Consider the following 23,413-nt stretch of genomic DNA (forward strand, 5'->3'; position numbering starts at 1 on the left):
GGTAGTGTACTAGGGGTAGTGTACTAGGGGTAGTGTACTAGGCGTAGTGTACTAGGCGTAGTGTTCTAGGGGTAGTGTTCTCGGCGTAGTGTACTAGGGGTAGTGTACTAGGGGTAGTGTACTAGGCGTAGTGTTTTAGGCGTAGTGTTTTAGGCGTAGTGTTTTAGGCGTAGTGTTTTAGGCGTAGTGTTCTAGGCGTAGTGTTAGCCTAAGAAATTAAAAGTCAACAATCATGTTTGGGTTACACAATTTACAAATGGGTTACTTAAGCAATAAGGCCTGAGGAGGTGTGCTATTATGAACTGGTGACATCATTAGAACAGTCAACAAGTCATTTTGCGTCATACATGTATACACACGCACTGAGTGTACAAAACATTATGAACACAGTCCTAATATTGAGTTGCACCCCACTTTTACCCTCTGAACAGCCTCAATTCGTCAGGGCATGGACTCTACAAGGTGTCAGAAGCGTTCCACAGGGATGCTGACCCATGTTGACTCCAATGCTTCCCACAGTTGTGTCATGTTGGCTGGATGTCCATTGGGTGGTGGACCGTTCTTGATACACACGGGAAACTCTACCATACCCCGTTCCAAGGCACTTCAATATTCTGTCTCGCCCATTCACCCTCTGAATGGCACACATACACAGTCCATGTCTCAGTTGTCTCAAGGCTTAAACATCCTTCTTTAACTTGTTTCTTCCCCTTCATCTACACCGATTTGAAGTGGATTTAACAATCAGGGATCTTAGCTTTCACCTGGTCATTCTATGTCATGGAAAGAGCCGGTGTTTGTAATTCTTGTACACTCAGTGTTTTAGACGTTCAGTGAGCGGACAGTTTATTAGGTACACTACCCCGTTCACGAAAATGGTTTGCTCCTACAGACAGTGAGTCACGTGGCTGTGGCTTGCTATATAAAAGCAGGCAGACAGGCATCAAGGCATTCAGTTACTGTTCTATTGAATGTTAGAATGGGTCAAAACGAGAGCTGTTTGTGGTATGGTCGCCGGTTCCAGGATCTCAGAAACGACCGGCCTCCTGGGCTTTTCACGCACGACAGTGTCTAGGGTTTTCCCAGAATGGTGCGACAAACAAAAAAAAAAACTGTTGATGAGAGGTCGAAGGAAACTGGCAAAAATTGTGCAAATAACTGTGAAGCACGACAGTGGTGTGCAGAACGGGCATCTCGGAACGCTGTTGCAGCAGAGGTCCGGTGGTCTTCCACTCCCATCACCCTAAAAACACGAAGAAGCGGCTCCAGTGAGGACGCCAACACTGGACAATTGAGGAGACGGAAAAATATTGCCTCGTTCGACAAATCCCTCTTCCTGTTACGTCATGCTGATGGGAGAGTCATGATTTGGCGTAAACTGCATGAGTCCATGGTCCCATCCTGCCTGGTGTCAACGGTACAGGCTGGTGGCGGAGGTGTAATGGTGTGGGGAATGTTTTCCTGGCACACATTAGGTCCCTTGATACCAATTGAGCGATGTATCCACGCCACTAAGAATTCAGGCTGTTCTGGAGGCTAACGGGGGGGGGGGGGGGGGGGCGTCCAAAACGGTACTAGATGGGTGTACCTAATAAACTGACCACTGTGTGTGTATGTGGGTACACTATCCCGTTCACGAAAATGGCCAGTCAAGTTCTTCCACACCGATCTCGACAAACCGTTTCTATATGGACCTCGCTTAGGGCACGGGGGCATTGTCATGCTGAAACAGGAAAGGGTATTGACTCCCGGATGTGAATACTTATGTAAATTAGATATTTATGTATTTCATTTTCAATAAATTAGCAAAAATTCCGAAAAACAAGTTTTCACTTTGTCATAATGGGGTATTGTGTGTAGACGGGCGAATAATTAAAAAAATATATATTTAGAATTCTGGCTGTACACCAAGAACATGTGGAATAATTATATATGCGTATATATAATCTATCACATTGAATATACAAAACATTAAGAACACCTGCTCTTTTCATGACATAGACTGACCAGGTGAATCCAGATGAAAGGTATGACTCCTTATCCATGTCACTTGTTAAATCCACTTCAATCATTGATCCTAAGACCAGCACTGCTACACTGAGACGCTTTTATGAATACGGACCCGTGACATGGCTGGCCCCAGTTGAAGTAGCTCAAGATACAAACACTTTTACTATGTGTGGTCTGTACTGTTTAACAAGGGAGTATCTGCATGGCCGGGTCGGCTACCCTTCAGTTAATGTCAACAGAGCTGCCTCAGGATCCTGACCTGACAGGATTCTTTGTAAACCCTTAAAAGAGAAGACATGAGACACACAAAGACAGGACAGATAAAGGAAAGCTTGAAGGAGAATAGTGAGAGTTGGTTGTGTAACTAAGCTGTGTTACCAGTTTCTTCTTTTTCTAAGCAGCTTTTATAAACCCCACAATATAATTACTAGGAAGTTCATCTAACAGCTTATATAAACACAACACTATAATTACTAGGAAGTTCATCTAACAGTTTATATAAACCCTACAATATAATTACTAGGAAGTTCATCTAACAGCTTATATAAACATAACAATATAATTACTAGGAAGTTCATAGCAGCTTTTTGTTGTTGCTGTGTGGGATAATGAATAGATGATTGACTGACATCACATGACTTGTTGAGGCTGTTGTTTTAATAGATTAGACACCATATGAAGCATAACCTCTCTCTCTCTCCTTGTCTCCTTCCCACCCTTCCTCTCTCCTTCCCACCCTTCCTCTCAATTCAATTCAAGGGACTTTATTGGCATGGGAAACATGTGTTAACATTGCCAAAGCAAGTGAGCTAGATAATATGCAAAAGTTAAATGAACAAAACAAATTAACAGTAAACATTACACATACAGAAGTTTCAAAACAAAGACATCACAAATGTCATATTGTGTATATATACAGTGTATATACCTCTCTCCTTGTCTTCTCACCCTTCCTCTCTCTGTCTCCATCCGTCTCTCCCCCTGACCCGCCCCCCTCCAGTGATGTCTAGCTGGTTGAAGGACGGGGAGGTGTTGGTAGGTGAGGGAAGCGGAACTGCGTCCCCATTCAACCTCAGACAGAAGATCTTCTCAACCCCAGGCGGAAGTGGCAGGGGGGTAGGGGGGCGCGGCCATGGGGGGTCACCTAGCTTCAAGGAAGGGCTGTCCGGGATGGTGCAGCCAGAGACCATGGGGAAGGCCAAAGAGCTGTTTGTTCTCTGTGATAAAGAAGGAAAAGGCTTCATCACCAAGAGAGATATGCAGGTTAGTGAGTCCAGTGGATTGACATTCAGAAAGCTTTAACATATTTATTAAACCTTTTCTCTCCCCTCTTCTCTTCTCCTACTCCTCTTCTATCTTCTTTTCTTCTCCCATCTCTCTTTCTCCCCTCTTCTCCCATCTCCCTCCCTCCTCTTCTATCTTCTTTTCGTCTCCCCTTCTTTTCGTCTCCCCTTCTTCTCCTCTTCTCTTCTCTCCTCTCAGAGACTGCAGGGTGAGTTACCTCTCTCCCCAGAACAGCTGGAGTCAGTTTTTGAGAGTCTGGACAGAGACAGAAACGGATTCCTAACTCCTGTCGAGTTTAACATGGGCCTCGGTGAGTACCGCTCACTCATTTCATGACATGCTGGACATTTGACCAATAACTTCTATTGACACATTTTTCCCCTGCCTCTCTCTCTCTGTCTGTCCCGTCTGTCCCGTCTGTCCCGTCTGTCCCGTCTGTCTGTCCTGTCTGTCCTGTCTGTCCTGTCTGTCCTGTCTGTCTGTCTGTCTGTCTGTCTGTCTGTCTGTGTGAGAGCAGGGGAGTTGATGGGGGTGGAGGAGAGCACAGAGAAAAAGAAGACCGAGACGGAGGAAAAGGAAGACCTAGGTGAACTCCGATTTATTCAGATACTGACGGAGCTGGGAGCTGACAAGCTCTTCAAAGAGTGAGTGACTACACTACGTTGTTCCGAGGAAGACACGGTGAAGCGTTTTGGAGAGAGTTCGGCCAACGTTTTTTCATATTCGCAACCAGTATTTGGATTCTAGCTTCCTGTAACAGAGTTATGTTGTGCTGTGTGAGTGTGTGCGTAACCCTGTAACCTGCTGTATTGTGTGTCTCCATGTCAGTCAGCGCGAGCTAGGTACTCTGTGGTGTGCGCTCCAGAGAGACAGACCGGAGCTGCTCTCTATCCTGGAGGACGTCCTAGTCCACGCTGTGTCTCATCTACAAGACTCACTGAGGGAGAGAGACAGTTTGGAACAGGCTCTACGCAGGTCTCTATTCTCTACACATGTCGTTCATTCACGTGACTGTCAATTCATACAGCTGGTGGAGCAATAAACATCAACATGCTTTCTAACTTACCAACATACTATTAGCATACCTACTATTAGCATACCTACTATTAGCATACATACTATTAGCATACCTACTATTAGCATACCTACTATTAGCATACCTACTATTAGCATACCTACTATTAGCATACCTACTATTAGCATACTTACTATTAGCATACTTACTATTAGCATACTTACTATTAGCATACCTACTATTAGCATACCTACTATTAGCATACCTACTATTAGCAAACCTACTATTAGCATACTTACTATTAGCATACTTACTAACATACAATTAGCATACTTACTATTAACATACCTACTATTAACATATGTACTATTAGCATACATACTATTAGCATACTTACTAACATACCATAAGCATACTTACTAACATACTATTAGCATACTTACTAACAAACTAACTATTAGCATACTTACTAACATACCATTAGCATACTTACTTACATACTTACTATTAGCATACTTACTAACATACTAATTAGCATACTTACTAACATACTAACTATTAGCATACTTACTAACATACTAACTATTAGCATACTTACTAACATACCATTAGCATACTTACTTACATACTTACTATTAGCATACTTACTATTAGCATACTTACTAACATACTGTTAGCATACTTACTAACATACTAACTATTAGCATACTTACTAACATACTATTAGCATACTTACTAACATACTAACTATTAGCACACTTACTAACATACTATTAGCATACTTACTAACATACTAACTAGCATACTTACTAACACACTAACTAGCATTACTAACATACTAACTATTAGCACACTTACTAACATACTATTTGCATACTTACTAACATACTAACTATTAGCACACTTACTAACATACTATTTGCATACTTACTAACACACTAACTAGCATTACTAACATACTATTAGCATACTTACTAACATACTAACTATTAGCATACTTACTAACATACTAACTATTAGCATACTTACTAACACACTGTTAGCATACTTACTAACACACTATTAGCATACTTACTAACATACTAACTATTAGCATACTTACTAACACACTAACTATTAGCATACTTACTAACACACTAACTAGCATTACTAACATACTAACTATTAGCATACTTACTAACATACTAACTATTAGCATACTTACTAACATACTAACTATTAGCATACTTACTAACTATTAGCATACTTACTAACATACTATTTGCATACTTACCAACATACTAATTAGCATACTTACTAACATACTAACTATTAGCATACTTACTAACATACTAACTATTAGCATACTTACTAACATACTAACTATTAGCATACTTACTAACATACCATTAGCATACTTACTAACATACTAATTAGCATACTTACTAACATACCAATTAGCATACTTACTAACATACTATTAGCATACTTACTAACATACCATTTGCATAATTACTAACATACTTACTATTAACATACTTACTATTAGCATACTTAATAACATACTATTAGCATACTTAATAACATACTTACTACTAACATACTTACTAGTAACATACTAACTACAATATACTTACTATTAACATACTTACTAGTAACATACTAACTACAATATACTTACTATTAACATACTTACTAACATACTAACTATTAACTTGTTAGGGATTCTTCATCAGATGGCACTCATAGGACTTCATGTTACACAATACATGTATGTTTTGTTCAATAAAGTTCATATTTATATACAAAAATCTCAGTTTACATTGACTGTTGACATCTAGTGGAAGCCTTAGGATGTGCAATATGACCCCCATAGACATTATATATTCGATAGGCAATGAGTTGAAAACTACAAACCTCAGAATTCCCACTTCATGGTTGGATTTTTCTCAGGTTTTCACCTGCCATATGAGTGCTGTTATACTCACAGACATCATTCAAACAGTTTTAGAAACTTCAGTGTTTTCTATCCAATACTACTAATACTATGCATATATTAGCATCTGGGCCTGAGTAGCAGGCAGTTTACTCTGGGCACGCTTTTCATCCGAACGTGACAATGCTTACTAGTAACATACGTACTAGTAACATACTTACTTGTAACATACCTACTAACGTAACATACTAACTAATAACATACTTGCTAACATACTATTAGCATACTTGCTAACATACCTAGCATACTTACTAACATACTATTAGCATACTTACTAGTAACATACTTAGTAACATATGAACTATTAACATACTTGCTAGTAACATATTAACATACTAACTATTAACATACTTGCTAGTAACATACTTACTAACATACTCTAATGTGCTGTTGTGTTTCAGGCGGGAGAGTGACCATGACAAGGTGGTTCGGTCCATATACGAGGAGATGGAGAGTCAGAACAGAGAGGAGAGAGAGAAACGACTCGCTCAGGTAGCTATCTGGTCTGAAGATAAAGTCTGAAAATGTGTGCACTCACTAATGTAAGTCGCTCTGTAAATGTAAATAGTCTCCTGGGCTGTAGACGGGGTGGTTGTTTAGCAACAAAACCGACACGTGTGCAACTATGGGGAAAAACAAGACGGGGTTGGCATGTTGACAACATGTAAACTATAACATACACATGTATATTCTACAATTATATATCATACAATAGGTTACTATAGGTTGAAAACAAATACATTTGCGTAATGAGCACTTGTTGTCTCAAATACTTCTTTATAGTTTTTGTTTAGTTAGCTAGCGAATTGTAGCCATATTAGCCAACCTGGTCTCAAATCATTTCATATTATTCTGTACGTAAATCCGAGACACTCCCTTTAATATGGTATGTATGTTATGTTTCGTGTAGTATGTATTAATTTGTCAGTGTCCATCAGCCAATTCGTACAATATGTTACGAAATTGCAAAACGTATTACATGTTACGAATACCAATTTTTGGTGGCTAATGTTAGCTAGGTGGCTAATGGTAACTAGCTGGCTAATGTTAGGCTAGGGATTCGGGTTAAATTTAGGAGGTATGTTTTAGGGTTAGGGGAAGGGTAGTCAAAAATAGTTACGTTTAGGGTTATCTAACCTGCTAAGTAGTTTAAAAGTAGTACGTAGTTGCTAATTTGCTAAAGTTGTCTGAGATGAGATTCGAACATGCAACCTTTGGGTTTCTAGACGTTCATGAGTGGTGCAGCGGTCTAACACACTGCATCTCAGTGCTAGAGACGTCACTACAGACCCTGGTTCGATGCCAGGCTGTATCGCATCCGGTCGTGAATGGGAGTCCCACAATTGGCCAAGTGTCGTCCGGCTTAGGGTTTGGCCAGGGTAGGCCGTCATTGTAAATACGAATTTGTTCTTAACTTACTTGCCTAGTTAAATAAAAATACGCCCCCATGTCCACCTCGACAAGCCACCCTCCTATCGTTTTTGCCTTAAGTACCTTAAGTACAGTTCTGTCTTATGTAAACATACCAAACGTAACTAATCATACTAATTTGCGTGTCAAACATTTACGTTTACTATGTTACGTCTAGTCTGAGACAAGGCTGTATTAGCATAGACGTGACATCAGTCAAAAACACCTCAAAATAAGACAAGCTATCAACAACAAGATACAACGGGCTGAAGCGAGACACCTATGATTCCCAACAAGGCAGTTTCTTGTCATTGTTGCTAGCTATCAATCATATTGAAAGATTGTAGTTTAACTACTGTTTAATCCCAGGGATTTAAGAAGCTACACTCCCTCCTGTTGTTTTTGGTTTCAGCGAAAGCATACTAAGCCTAGTGCGTCGAGCTGTTGAGTTCAGGCCAAAATAAACATTATGCTGAATGGTAAAAAAAAAATAACATTATAACATTTCCAAAGTAGCCTTATTTTGTGGTGTTGTTGGTCCAACAGTAGACTCTAATGTTATACTATGCAACCATATTCAGTTTTATGTAGAATACTAATGAATCGTTAAGCGATCGTACAAGACATATTGACTCAACTTTCTTCTAAACTTTATTAAAAAAGCAATATTCTGAGAAGTGGCCGTGTTGCTCCTCTGCGCACCGGCTGCACTACACCCCTGATTACAATAGACAGGACCACAGCATCTTCTTCGGTTGCCATGATGATTTTCTTGCTACACATGCGCAAACCTGCTCGGCAAATATAGCCCGATTCTGGACCCATTTCTCCAATCGTACTGCCACCGAGGTGCTGCCGGGTGTAGGTACTTTACGACTACTAGTTCACTACGATTTTTTCTGAATCGTTAAATGTGAGAGGTTCTCCAATGGGTACAGCCCGTAGACCCAGAAAAAAATGGCGTGATGTATTTCACTCCTAACTAATGATGATGATAATGATGACTGTACTTCATGTTAAAGGACAGTATCAGACAGTGGGACAGAAGACAGAAGATTGCTGAGGAGCTGAAGACGACGGAGCAGGAACTGGAGATCACCCTGGCCAAGCAGAGAGAGGTAGAGACATCATAGACTTAGATAGATGACTCTTTGTGTCCGTCCCCTTGTGACGTCTGTAAGAGCACTGAGCGTTGAGGCCATCTCCATTTTGAAGTAGTCCATAGTACCTACTGTCACCTGGAGTACAAAGGGAGATTTTAACCCGGGGCTAAGCGAGTGTTCACACTTTATAACGTGGACTAGCAGCAATCTTAGCCCAGGTCTAGCTGGCCCACGCTCCGGAGCAAGGTGAGCACCCGACTTTTCAGAGCTTGCACCACCAACACGGTGTCATAATAGCCAGTGTATAACAGGGTCAAGAACAAAGCCTAGAATGCTCACTGTCCAATCACAAAAGCTGCACTGTCACTTCATTGACATATGCTGTTGATGTCTGTAATGACTTATTTTGACAAGTCAATTCATACTATTTCATCCTCCCATCTGGACAAAAAAAAAAAAAAAAAACTTTAATTCCTGCAATAATATTGGTTGCTATGCCTAACAATAACGGTTGCTATGCAGGCTGGCTAACTTCTTCTCCTGAATGTGTATTTTAACAGTAACCCTATGGTCTCATGAGTATTCTTAAGTACCCCCAGGGGTCCTAGTAAACCTTGGTTTGGAACCACTGCTTTAAGTGATCTGCTCTCTTCTGTTGCTGTCTCTTCTTAGTCTTCAAATTTGGGCTCTCTCTCTCTCTCTCTCTCGTCCTGTCCTGCTTGTAAAAAGTGTAAAAGTAAACAATTGTTTTAATAGTAATTTCACAGCTTTTTCACCTCTCCTGCAAATGAACTTCTTTTTTTTACCACTGTCTGTATTTCACCATCACCTATTCTTCTGTTGCTGCCTCTGTGTCTTGTCTGGTGTCTCTCTCTATCATATCCTGTTCTTCTGTTGCTGTCTCTCTCAATCATATCCTGTTCTGCTGCTGTCTCTGTGTCTTGTCTGGTCTCTCTCTCCATCATATCCTATTCTTCTGTTGCTGTCTCTGTCTTGTCTGGTGTCTCTCTCCATCATATCCTATTCTTCTGTTGCTGTCTCTGTGTCTTGTCTGGTGTCTCTCTACATCATATCATGTTCTTCTGCTGCTGTCTTGTCTGGTGTCTCTCTCCATCATATCCTGTTCTTCTGTTGCTGTCTCTCTCCATCATCCTGTTCTTCTGCTGCTGTCTCGGTGTCTTGTCTAGTGTCTCTCTCCATCATATCCTGTTCTTCTGTTGCTGTCTCTGTGTCTTGTCTGGTGTCTCTCCATCATATCCTGTTATTCTGTTGTTGTCTCTGTGTCTTGTCTGGTCTCTCTCCATCATATCCTGTTCTTCTGTTGCTGTCTCTGTGTCTTATCTAGTGTGTTTCTAGTATTGCAATCGGAAAAGGGTCAAGAGGATACTGGGTTAGCTTAACTTGTTTTGGGCCTGTTTCTGGGTAACTTAAATCTTCCTCTTTCTTACCAGTTTCCCCTGACTTTTGCCGTATTGGCCAGTGAGAGGCTTTTAAGCCAGAGGTCGGCCATATTGGCCCTCTCCAGAAGGAGCAGTCCTCCATAGGAATGAATGGAATTTTACAGTATTTCAATTAAGTGTTTCGAGGCCAAAATGAACTGTATTTTATTGGGGACAAGTAACATTAGAGCTTCAATGAAAAATTACACTTTAAGGATTTTTGTTGTTGTTTAGCTCACATAATATAATTTAAATGTAGAATAAATGTGGCAAAAACAAAAGTAGACATTAATACATGCATTTCTATAGCTTCTAAAATATTATTTTACAACGTGGGGGTAGTGCCGAGATGGAGACACAGCGGCTCTACAGAATAACATCTAAGTTTAGAAAACTTTCTTTATTTTTTATTACGCAGTTGGTTAGAGCCTGTAAGTAAGCATTTCACCGTGAGGTCTACACCTGTTGAATTCGGCGCACGTGACACACAAACTTTGATTTGGTTTAAGTATGTGTGTGTGACCAATACAATTTGATTTGATCTAGTGTGTGTATATATATATATATAAATCATTGGCCCTTCTCCTTGGCTCATCTGCAAGGTAGCAAGGTAGAGGTTACTGTTGACTGACACGACCAGGGCAACTCGACTGTAAAGCAAAATTCAAGTCTGTGTAACAGCGCGACACATCTCCAAACATGACAGATAAGACGCTACATAGCCCCTAGGCTATATGAATATGAACAGACATGACGGATAAGACGCTACATAGCCCCTAGGCTATATGAATATAAACAGACATGACGGATAAGACGCTACATAGCCCCTAGGCTATATGAATATAAACAGACATGACGGATAAGACGCTACATAGCCCCTAGGCTATATGAATATAAACAGACATGACGGATAAGACGCTACATAGCCCCTAGGCTATATGAATATAAACAGACATGACGGATAAGACGCTACATAGCCCCTAGGCTATATGAATATGAACAGACATGACGGATAAGACGCTACATAGCCCCTAGGCTATATGAATATAAACAGACATGACGGATAAGACGCTACATAGCCCCTAGGCTATATGAATATAAAAACACATGAGCCAGAAAATGACCTGTAGAATGGAGTATGTTATAACCTCTATGATTAGTTTTATGTCGTCAGTTCTACCAGCTAATGTGAGATTCTTAGATTCCATAACATTTGAGGACCCGTAACATAAGGCCTATGTATTTTCCAATGTTTTGTTCACCTACAATCTATCCACAAAGCTTCACCATCTTTTTCCCCTCTCTTTCTGGCTACCCTTCCCTTCTAAGTTCAAGTTTGTTCATTTGTCAAATACACATAATATGGAGTACACAGTGCAATGAAATGCTTCCTTGCAGGTTAACCTCTCTGCATTGCATCGTCAATAGAAAAGTCAGTAGCTAAGTGACTATAAAAAGAGAAATAAAAATAAAAGTTCAATGAAATAATTTCACGGGCCTCCAGAGTGGCGCAGCGGTCTAAGGCACTGATCAGTGCTAGAGGCGTCACTACAGATCCGGGTCCGATCCCGGACTGTCGCAGCCGGCGATGACTGACTAGAAGACCCAAGAGGCGGCGCACAATTGGCCCAGCGTTGTCCGGGTTAGGGGACGGTTTGGTCGGCTGGGATGTCCTTGTCCCATCGCATTCTAGCGACTTCTTGTGGCGGCTGGGCGCAATGCACGCTGGCTTTGGTTGCCAACTGTACGGTGTTTCCTCTGACACATTGGTGTGGCTGGCTTTCGGGTTAAGCGAGCAGTGTGCCAAGAAGCAGTGCGGCTTGGCATGGTCGTGTTTCGCGGAGGACGTACGGCTCTCGACCTTCGCCTCTCCCGAGTCCGCACTGGACAAGACTGTAACTACCAATTGGATACCACGAAATTGGGGGTAAATATATGTAAATAACAGACATGATCCAAGCATGTTTACCTGTCGAATAGAATCGATTATAAGACCTCTATGATTCATTTTGTCAGTCTGTTCTACTGCTTCAACATTGGCCATTTTAAACAGGGTTATCTAGTCGTAGTAAATTTCAGCTATTTCCCACAAGGCCCTAGTTTCTACCTTCTTAACAGCACTATCAACAAGGCAGGTCCTACAGACCCTAGTTTTGTTGCAGCTGGACTACTGTTCAGTCGTGTGGTCAGGTGCTACAAAGAGGGACTTAGGAAAATTACAATTGGCTCAGAACAGGGCAGCACGGCTGGCCCTTAAATGTGGACAGAGAGATAATATTAGTAATATGCATGTCAATCTCTCATCGCTCAAAATGGAGGAGAGATTGACTTCATCACTACTTGTATTTGTGAGAGGTATTGACATGTTAAATGCACCAAGCTGTCTGTTTGAATTACTGGCACACAGCTCAGACACCCATTCATACCCCACAAGACATGCCACCAAAGGTCTCTTCACAGTCCCCAAGTCCAGAACAGACTATGGGAGGTGCACAGTACTACATAGAGCCATGACTACATGGAACGCTATTCCACATCAGGTAACTGATGCAGCAGGAGAATCAGATTTTAAAAAACAGATAAAAATACACCTTATGGAACAGCGGAGACTGTGAAGCAACACAAACATAGGCACAGACACATGCATACACACACACACACACACACGACAACAAACGTACACACACAATAATGTTGTAATGTAGATATGTGGTGGAGTAGGGGCCTGAGGGGGCACAGTTTGTTGTTAAATCTGTGAATGTATTGTAATGTTTTGAAAAATGGTATAACAATTTTGCTGGACCCTAGGAAGAGTAGCTGCTGCCTTGGCAACAGGAACTAATGGGGATCCATAATAAACCCCAGGAAGAGTAGCTGCTGCCTTGGCAGGAACTAATGGGGATCCATAACAAACCCCAGGAAGAGTAGCTGCTGCCTTGGCAGGAACCAATGGGGATCCATAACAAACCCCAGGAAGAGTAGCTGCTGCCTTGGCAACAGGAACTAATGGGGATCCATAATAAACCCCAGGAAGAGTAGCTGCTGCCTTGGCAACAGGAACTAATGGGGATCCATAACAAACTCCAGGAAGAGTAGCTGCTGCCTTGGCAACAGGAACTAATGGGGATCCATAATAAACCCCAGGAAGAGTAGCTGCTGCCTTGGCAACAGGAACTAATGGGGATCCATAACAAACCCCAGGAAGAGTAGCTGCTGCTTTGGCAACAGGAACTAATGGGGATCCATAACAAACCCCAGGAAGAGTAGCTGCTGCTTTGGCAACAGGAACTAATGGGGATCCATAATAAACCCCCAGGAAGAGTAGCTGCTGCCTGGACAGGAACTAATGGGGATCCATAATAAATACAAAATAGAAATGTCACTGTCAGAAGAGATTTGCTTCAGAAAAACGTTCTCTCATCAAATTTATTCATAAAGCCCTTCTTACATCAGCTGATATCTCAAAGTGCTGTACAGAAACCCAGCCTAAAACCCCAAACAACAAGCAATGCCGGTGTAGAAGCATGGTGGCAAGGAAAAACTCCCTAGAAAGGCCAGAACCCAGAACCTCGGTCTCAGCTAGCTAGCCGGCCAGTAGCTACCGAAGTAGCTAGCCAGCTAAGTTAGCTACAGAAGCTAAACCCATAAAATACTGAAAATAAACACTTTTGTAATATCATATTAACTAAATAATCAAATATAATATTAAAATTAATCTTACAAGTAGAGTTTTGGTCGATCTGGAGAGCCATAGTCAGTCAATAAATAATATAGTAATAGTCGTAGGAAAGGTTTTCATCTTTAGATAACAATCTGTGAATACTGTACGATTACAAAGATTTGAATTATTTGTAAAATATTACAGCACAATTGAAAAATATTTGGCACATGGAAACCAAACAAGGGCGGTCTACGGTGATAGGTGGGATGGGCTGAGGGTTGGGCTTAAAGAGTTTGTTTTGTGATGTATTGTTGTTCCATATACAGTTGAAGTCAGAAGTTTACATACACCTTAGCCAAATACATTTAAACTCAGTTTTTCACAATTCCTGTCATTTTAATCCGAGTAAAAATTCTCTGTTTTAGGTCAGTTAGGATCATCACTTTATTTTAAGAATGTGAAATGTCAGAATAATAGCAGAGAAAATTATTTATTTCAGCTTTTATTTCTTTCCATCACATTCCCAGCGGGTCAGAAGTTTGCATACACTCAATTAGTATTTGGTAGAATTGCCTTTTAAATTGTTTAACTTGGGTCAAACGTTTCGGGTAACCTTCCACAAGTTCCCACAATAAGTTGGGTGAATTTTGGACCATTCCTCCTGATAGAGCTGGTGTAACTGAGTCAGGTTTGTAGGCCTCCTTGCTCGCACATGCATTTTCAGTTCTGGCCACAAATTTTCTATATGATTGAGGTCAGGGCTTTGTGATGTCCACTCCAATACCTTGACTTTGTTGTCCTTAAGCCATTTTGCCACAACTTTGGAAGTATGCTTGGGGTCATTGTCCATTTGGAAGACCCATTTGCAACCAAGCTGTAACTTCCTGACTGATGTCTTGAGATGTTGCTTCAATATATTGACATAATTTTCCTTTCTCATGTTGACATCTATTTTGTGACGTGTACCAGTCCCTCCTGCAGCAAAGCACCCCCAAAACATGAAGCTGCCACCCCCGTGCTTCACGGTTGGGATGAGGTTCTTTGGCTTGCAAGCATCCCCCTTTTTTCTCCAAACATTAAGATGGTCATTATGGCCAAACAGTTCTATTTCTGTTTCATCAGACCAGAGGACATTTCTCCAAAAAGTATGATCTTTGTCCCCATGTGCAGTTGCGAACCGTAGTCTGGCATTTTTATGGCGGTTTTGGAGCAGAGGCTTCTTTCTTGCTGAGCGGCCTTTCAGGTTATGTTGAATAAGGACTTGTTTTACCGTGGATATAGATACTTTTGTACCCGTTTCCTCCAGCATCTTCACAAGGTCCTTTGCTGTTTTCTGGGATTGATTTGCACTTTTCGCACCAAAGTATGTTCTTCTCTAGGAGACAGAACGTGTCTCCTTCCTGAGTGGTATGTCGTCTGCGTGGTCCCATGGTGTTTATACTTGCATACTATTGTTTGTACAGATGAACCTGGTACCTTCAGGCGTTTGGCAATTGCTCCCAAGATGAACCAGACTTGTGGAGGTCAAAAAGAATTCTTCTGAGGTCTTGGCTGATTTCTTTTGATTTTCCCTTGATGTCAAGCAAAGAGGCACTGAGTTTGAAGGTAGGCCTTGAAATACATCCACAGGTACACCTCCAATTGACTCAAATTATGTCAATTAGCCCATCAGAAGCTTCTAAAGCCATGACATAATTTTCTGGATTTTTCCAAGCTGTTTAAAGGCACAGTCAACTTAGTGTATGTAAACTTCTGACCCACTGGAATTGTGATACAGTGAATTATAAGTGAAATGATCTGTCTGTAAACAATTGTTGGAAAAATTACTTGTGTCATGCACAAAGTAGATGTCTTTACCGACTTGCCAAAACTATAATTTGTTAACAAGACATTTGTGGAGGGGTTGAATAACGAGTTTTAATGACTCTAACATAAGTGTATGTAAACTTCCGACTTCAACTGTATGTTGATATGAGTAATCCATCCATTCAGTCATCCTGTTTCAGCTTCATCTTCTCATCCCCCCCCCCGTCCCCAGCTGGAGGCTCGTATCCAGGCGCTGGGCTGTGAGCAGGCAGACATCAGGGTCCAGAATCAGAAGCTCCACAGCCTGAACATACAGCTCCAGGAGCAGCTGGAGACCAGCAGAGAGGAGCTACAGAAAGCCCTGAAACAATTACAGTTCCTACAGTCAAACACGGCCCAGGAGGAGAGGAGCAGAGAGAGGTAGGGAGGGAGCAGAGAGAGGTAGGGAGGGAGCAGAGAGAGGTAGGGAGGGAGCAGAGAGAGGTAGGGAGGGAGCAGAGAGAGGTAGGGAGGGAGCAGAGAGAGGTAGGGAGGGAGCAGAGAGAGGTAGGGAGGGAGCAGAGAGAGGTAGGGAGGGAGCAGAGAGAGGTAGGGAGGGAGCAGAGAGAGGTAGGGAGGGAGCAGAGAGAGGTAGGGAGGGAGCAGAGAGAGGTAGGGAGGGAGCAGAGAGAGGTAGGGAGGGAGCAGAGAGAGGTAGGGAGGGAGCAGAGAGAGGTAGGGAGGGAGCAGAGAGAGGTAGGGAGGGAGCAGAGAGAGGGAGGGAGGGGGAAGAGAGAAGGAGGGAGGGGGCAGAGAGAGAGAGGGAGGGAGGGAGCAGAGAGAGGGAGGGAGGGAGGGAGCAGAGAGAGGGAGGGAGGGAGCAGAGAGAGGGAGGGAGGGAGCAGAGAGGGGTAGGGAGGGGGCAGAGAGGGAGTAGGGAGGGAGGGGAGCAGAGATGGATGGAGGGAGGGGAGCAGAGATGGATGGAGGGAGGGGAGCAGAGATGGATGGAGGGAGGGAGCAGAGAGGGGAGAGGGAGCAGAGAGGTAGGGACCAGAGAGAGGGAGAGGGAGCAGATGGAGGGAGGGAGGGAGGGAAGGACGGAAGAGGGAGGGAGCAGAGAGAGGTAGGAGAGCAGAGAGGGGAGAAGTAGAGAGGGGGGAAGAGGGAGAACAGAGGGATTAAATAGGGAAGGGAGGGAGAGGTGATGGCTAACTCCTCCGTGCTTTGCCATATTCTCAGATTTTTTTTAATATTTGTGTTATTGACACGGTACTCTTGAAAATATATTTTTTGTCTGTGTACGTGATCTTTGTGGAAATTGAACCCACAACCTTTGCATTGAGATTCTCATAGGACACCTGTTTCTCTACCATCATATATATACCTCCGCCTTTGTGCAAGGAGGTGCACTGCCAGAGCCCTGCAAAATGACCTCCAGCAGGCCACAAATGTGCATGTGTCAGCATATGGTCTCACAAGGGGTCTGAGGATCTCATCTCGGTACCTAATGGCAGTCAGGCTACCTCTGGCGAGCACATGAAGGGCTGTGCGGCCCCACAAAGAAATGCCACCCCACACCATGACTGACCCAACGCCAAACCGGTCATGCTGGAGGATGTTGCAGGCAGCAGAACGTTCTCCATGGCGTCTCCAGACTCTGTCACGTCTGACACATGTGCTCATGTGCTCAGTGTGAACCTGCTTTCATCTGTGAAGAGCACAGGGCGCCAGTGGCGAATTTGCCAATCTTGGTGTTCTCTGGCAAATGCCAAACGTCCTGCACGGTGCTGGGCTGTAAGCACAACCCCCACCTGTGGACGTCGGGCCCTCATACCACCCTCATGGAGTCTGTTTCTGACCGTTTGAGCAGACACATTCACATTTGTGGCCTGCTGGAGGTCATTTTGCAGGGCTCTGGCAGTGCACCTCCTTGCACAAAGGCGGAGGTAGCGGTCCTGCTGCTGGGTTGTTGCCCTCCTACGGCCTCCTCCACGTCTCCTGATGTACTGGCCTGTCTCTTGGTAGCGCCTCCATGCTCTGGACACTACGCTGACAGACACAGCAAACCTTTTTGCCACAGCTCGCATTGATGTGCCATCCTGGATGAACTGCACTACCTGAGCCACTTGTGTGGGTTGTAGACTCCGTCTCATGCTACCACTAGAGTGAGAGCACCGCCAGCATTCAAAAGTGACCAAAACATCAGCCAGGAAGCATAGGAACTGAGAAGTGGTCTGTGGTCACCACCTGCAGAATCACTCCTGTTTTGGGGGGTGTCTTGCTAATTGCCTATAATTTCCACCTTTTGTCTATTCCATTTGCACAACAGCATGTGAAATTTATTGTCAATCAGTGTTGCTTCCTAAGTGGACAGTTTGATTTCACAGAAGTGTGATTGACTTGGAGTTACATTGTGTTATTTAAGTGTTCCCTTTATTTTTTTGAGCAGTGTATATATATATATATACCTGTGTGTCTCTCTAGGACTGTGCTCAAGGTCTCCAAGAACATGCAGAAAGAAAAAGACAGTCTGCAGAGGCAGTTGGAGTTACTGAGGTCTGTCTACCTGCTTATCGTCTGTCTGTCTACCTCTGCCTCTGCCTGTGTCTATCTATCTGTTTGCCCATCTGCCTGCCCCTGCCTGCCTGTCTGCTTGTCTGTCTGTCTGCGGGTTACCAGTTTGTTTATTGGAGAGCAAATCACATTTGTTGTTGTTTATGAAGTGCTTACCGTAGGCGTTACTATGTTTGTTTCTGATTTGTTTATCCTCTCAGGGATATGAACAAACGTCTGAGAGATGAGAAAGACACACATCAGTCCCAGAAGAGGGTCAGTGTTAATCACCGACGCTCTCCCCTCTTCTCTCCTCGTCTCACCTCGTCTCTCCTCGTCTCCCCTCTTCTCCACCAGTCTGTCCCACCATCACCACTCCCACACTCTCACTGTCACTATACAGGGCTCCACCCCCTGGACACACCCCTACTACCCCTACTGAACCATGGTAATTCCCCCTGGACACACCCCTACTGAACCATGTTAGTTCCCCCTGGACACACCCCTACTGAACCATGTTAGTTCCCCCTGGACACACCCCTACTGAACCATGTTAGTTCCCCCTGGACCCATCCCTACTGAACCATGTTAGTTCCCCCTGGACACACCCCTACTGAACCATGTTAGTTCCCCCTGGACACATCCCTACTGAACCATGTTAGTTCCCCCTGGACACACCCCTACTGAACCATGTTAGTTCCCCCTGGACACACCCCTACTGAACCATGTTAGTTCCCCCTGGACACACCCCTACTGAACCATGTTAGTTCCCCCTGGACACACCCCTACTGAACCATGTTAGTTCCCCCTGGACACACCCCTACTGAACCATGTTAGTTCCCCCTGGACACACCCCTACTGAACCATGTTAGTTCCCCCTGGACACACCCCTACTGAACCATGTTAGTTCCCCCTGGACACACCCCTACTGAACCATGTTAGTTCCCCCTGGACACACCCCTACTGAACCATGTTAGTTCCCCCTGGACACACCCCTACTGAACCATGTTAGTTCCCCCTGGACACACCCCTACTGAACCATGTTAGTTCCCCCTGGACACACCCCTACTGAACCATGTTAGTTCCCCCTGGACACACCCCTACTGAACCATGTTAGTTCCCCCTGGACACACCCCTACTGAACCATGTTAGTTCCCCCTGGACACACCCCTACTGAACCATGTTAGTTCCCCCTGGACACACCCCTACTGAACCATGTTAGTTCCCCCTGGACACACCCCTACTGAACCATGTTAGTTCCCCCTGGACACACCCCTACTGAACCATGTTAGTTCCCCCTGGACACACCCCTACTGAACCATGTTAGTTCCCCCTGGACACACCCCTACTGAACCATGTTAGTTCCCCCTGGACACACCCCTACTGAACCATGTTAGTTCCCCCTGGACACACCCCTACTGAACCATGTTAGTTCCCCCTGGACACACCCCTACTGAACCATGTTAGTTCCCCCTGGACACACCCCTACTACCCCTACTTCCCATACCTATGGTTTATAGAAGGCAGCTCTAGTACTGGGTAATATTTGTAACTGTGATGATTTTTCCGAGTCATTGTTTTTTGGGGATGTTTTGAGAGAGGCTGTGAGCAAAACAAGGCCTGGAGATCTTCCCTGGTCAGATCACGTTACATTGTAAGGAAAAACATATTTTTTTCCGGAACAGAACAATCACACTGGTACCTCAAGTCTGCTGTTTCAACGCAAAGGGAATCGCTGTTTCTGAAGTAAACGGCATTCTATTTTGAAAAAAAAATAAAAAATTGAGTTTGAGTGTTTTTTTTGAATAATGTTATTTTGAAGGTGAGAAATGTACATCCCATAATACTGTATCTTTAATGGTCTGTAGTTTCCAAGGTAACACTTTCATCTTTCTTGATGAAATGTTTTTGTTGTTTTTCATTTAATAAAAGGAACAAAGTGTTGAAAAACACAGGAAGTTCTAGCAATCCAGCGTGTGCAGTACAAAGTACAATATTGTAGAATAAACAACTACACCGGAGAGGAGTAAAGGGAGGGGAGGAGGGGGGGGAAGGGAGGGGAGGAGGGGGAGGGGAGGGGAGGAGGGACATTTTCCTGCAAAAGCAATGTGCAAAACAAATGACCTATTAACCTCATTGTAATCTAGCAGTGTGATTTCATTTGAAACATGCGATACTGACGAGACGATTATTTAACTAGACTTTAGTCAACTGAGTTGACGGTAAATTGATGCACTTTACACAATGCTTTTACGCAATTAAAAAAATGTACTTGAGAACTCCATTAAAATGAAATATCTGTGTATTTACCTGTTATCTATTTTGTAGACATGTTCATGTGTTGATATTTAATGTCTTATTGACCAAATAAATGTTGTCAATCACCATTTCGGTGCTGAATAAACGTCCTATACTTAACAACACCTATATCCATTTTGTTTTTTTTTCATTCTGGTTTCTCTGCCATCACGTGTAGCCTCCCAATGTCAGGAAGCCTCTTCGGAAGAAAGGCTCAGTGATAGGGAACTACATACTGCAAGACAAGCCAATGGAAAGGTTGGTTCGATCCATGATTCAGACACTAAACCGTATGCTATGCTTGGCTGCAGCGTTTTGTCTATTTTAATAAAGTTTTAAAATGGAAGTAGAAGTCATAGTAACTAAAGTTAGAGAAGTTTATAGAAACTAAATAAGTATAATTGACCTAAGGAAGTAACTAATGTTCTGTCCCGTTGATTTACTAAGGCAGCTGAGCTCATTCGGCCAATCAGAGCTGGAGCTGACTTCAGGTGGGATACCATCTAACTCGTCCAAGAGAAGACAGACATTCAGAGAACACAGCTGTGACGATAATGGACGGACTGAAGCGATACAGGTACTGTGGACTCATCAAGTGGAATCACCTTTCAGTGGGAGATATATGCAAATATAAGTCACAGGACATTTGCATTCTGTAAAACCACGATGGAAGGTCTGGGACATACTTAACGTTACGACTGGGAATTTAGACACACCCACTGAATAATGTCGCATACCCCCATCTGCTCCTTCCTCTACAGGCCAGACTGACCAGCACCCACCCTCAGAGGGTATTCAAGGTGGTGTTTTTGGGGAACTCGGGAGTGGGCAAAAGCTCCTTCATCCATCACTACTGCAATGGACACTTCCCCAACACACTGGGCACCACTGTGGGTAAGAGAGTTAGACCCAATAACACACTGGGTACTACTGTGGGTAAGAGAGTTAGACCCACTAACACTGGGTAAGAGAGTTAGACCCAGTAATACACTGGGTACTACTGTGGGTAAGAGAGTTAGACCCAATAACTCTGTGGGTAAGAGAGTTAGACCCAATAACACTGGGTAAGAGAGTCAGACCCACTAACACGGTGGGTAAGAGAGTTAGACCCACTAACACTGTGGGTAAGAGAGTTAGACCCAATAACACGGTGGGTAAGAGAGTTAGACCCAATAACTCTTTGGGTAAGAGAGTTAGACCCAATAACTCTTTGGGTAAGAGAGTTAGACCCAATAACTCTTTGGGTAAGAGAGTTAGACCCAATAACTCTGGGTAAGAGAGTTAGACCCAGTAATACACTGGGTACTACTGTGGGTAAGAGAGTTAGACCCAATAACACTGGGTAAGAGAGTTAGACCCAATAACACTGGGTAAGAGAGTTAGACCCAATAACTCTGTGAGTAATAGAGTTAGACCCAATAACACTGTGGGTAAGAGAGTTAGACCCAATAACTCTTTGGGTAAGAGATTTAGACCCAATAACTCTGGGTAAGAGATTTAGACCCAATAACTCTGGGTAAGAGATTTAGACCCAATAACTCTGGGTAAGAGAGTTAGACCCAGTAATACACTGGGTACTACTGTGGGTAAGAGAGTTAGACCCAATAACTCTTTGGGTAAGAGAGTTAGACCCAATAACTCTTTGGGTAAGAGAGCTAGACCCAGAAACTCTGTGGGTAAGAGAGTTAGACCCAATAACTCTTTGGGTAAGAGAGTTAGACCAGCCGATTATCAGCTGTTGTCGAAGACGATTCACTTCCTCAATATCATGAAGCGAACTGTACTAGATGAAAAGCTGGAATAATTACGACATCCGGGCATTAAAAGCATATAACATTTTAGAGGTAATGGACTACATGGGGAATAGGGGAGGTAGTGGACTACATGGGGAATAGGGGAGGTGGTGGACTACATGGAGAATAGGGGAGGTAGTGGACTACATGGGGAATAGGGGAGGTGGTGGACTACATGGAGAATAGGGGAGGGAGTGGACTACATGGGGAATAGGGGAGGTAGTGGACTACATGGGGAAAAGGGGAGGGAGTGGACCACATGGGGAATAGGGGAGGGAGTGGACTACATGGGGAGGTAGTGGACTACATGGGGAATGGGGGAGGTGGTGGACTACATGGGGAATAGGGGAGGGAGTGGACTACATGGGGAATAGGGGAGGGAGTGGACTACATGGGGAATAGGGGAGGTGGTGGACTACATGGGGAATAGGGGAGGTAGTGGACTACATGGGGAATAGGGGAGGTGATGGACTACATGGGGAATAGGGAAGGTGGGGGACTACATGGGGAATAGGGGAGGGGGTGGACTACATGGGAAATAGGGGAGGGAGTGGGCTACATGGGGAATAGGGGAGGGAGTGGACTACATGGGGAATAGGGGAGGGAGTAAACTACATGGGGAATAGGGGAGGTGATGGACTACATGGGAAATAGGGGAGGTAGTGGACTACATGGGGAATAGGGGAGGGAGTGGACTACATGGGAAATAGGGGAGGGAGTGGACTACATGGGGAATAGGGAAGGGGGTGGACTAAATGGGGAATAGGGGAGGTGGTGGACTACATGGGGAATAGGGGAGGGAGTGGACTACATGGGGAGGTAGTGTACTACATGGGGAGGTAGTGGAGGGAGGTGACTACATGGGGAATAGGGGAGGTGGTGGACTACATGGGGAGGTAATGGAGGGAGTGGACTACATGGGGAATAGGGGAGGGAGTGGACTACATGGGGAATAGGGGAGGGAGTGGACTACATGGGGAATAGGGGAGGGAGTGGACTACATGGGGAATAGGGGAGGGAGTGGACTACATGGGGAGGTAGTGGAGGGAGGTGACTACATGGGGAATAGGAGAGGTGGTGGACT

General features: G+C 43.8%; 1 protein-coding gene across 4 annotated transcripts in view; it reads left to right on the top strand.

Annotated features, from left to right (window-relative positions):
• Positions 1 to 23,413, top strand: part of cracr2b (calcium release activated channel regulator 2B) — a 40,874-nt gene that overhangs the window by 3,753 nt on the left and 13,708 nt on the right. For 2 of the 4 annotated variants that reach the window (XM_055924308.1, XM_055924311.1), the window contains exons 3-15: positions 2,770 to 2,814; positions 3,011 to 3,273; positions 3,493 to 3,604; positions 3,812 to 3,938; positions 4,123 to 4,269; positions 6,686 to 6,776; positions 8,717 to 8,812; positions 15,936 to 16,123; positions 18,170 to 18,241; positions 18,460 to 18,514; positions 20,715 to 20,794; positions 20,984 to 21,113; positions 21,298 to 21,430. In XM_055924308.1, the coding sequence (XP_055780283.1) occupies position 2,814; positions 3,011 to 3,273; positions 3,493 to 3,604; positions 3,812 to 3,938; positions 4,123 to 4,269; positions 6,686 to 6,776; positions 8,717 to 8,812; positions 15,936 to 16,123; positions 18,170 to 18,241; positions 18,460 to 18,514; positions 20,715 to 20,794; positions 20,984 to 21,113; positions 21,298 to 21,430 (1,495 nt within the window). In that variant the 5' untranslated portion in view covers positions 2,770 to 2,813. Of the gene's footprint in view, positions 1 to 1,547; positions 2,815 to 3,010; positions 3,274 to 3,492; positions 3,605 to 3,811; positions 3,939 to 4,122; positions 4,270 to 6,685; positions 6,777 to 8,716; positions 8,813 to 15,935; positions 16,124 to 18,169; positions 18,242 to 18,459; positions 18,515 to 20,714; positions 20,795 to 20,983; positions 21,114 to 21,297; positions 21,431 to 23,413 lie in introns of those variants that run through there. The other 2 variants (XM_055924309.1, XM_055924310.1) reach the window with 2 other exon arrangements.

This window comes from Salvelinus fontinalis, chromosome 5 (assembly GCF_029448725.1).
Source record: "Salvelinus fontinalis isolate EN_2023a chromosome 5, ASM2944872v1, whole genome shotgun sequence".
In the NCBI taxonomy this organism is placed as follows: Eukaryota; Metazoa; Chordata; class Actinopteri; order Salmoniformes; family Salmonidae; genus Salvelinus; species Salvelinus fontinalis.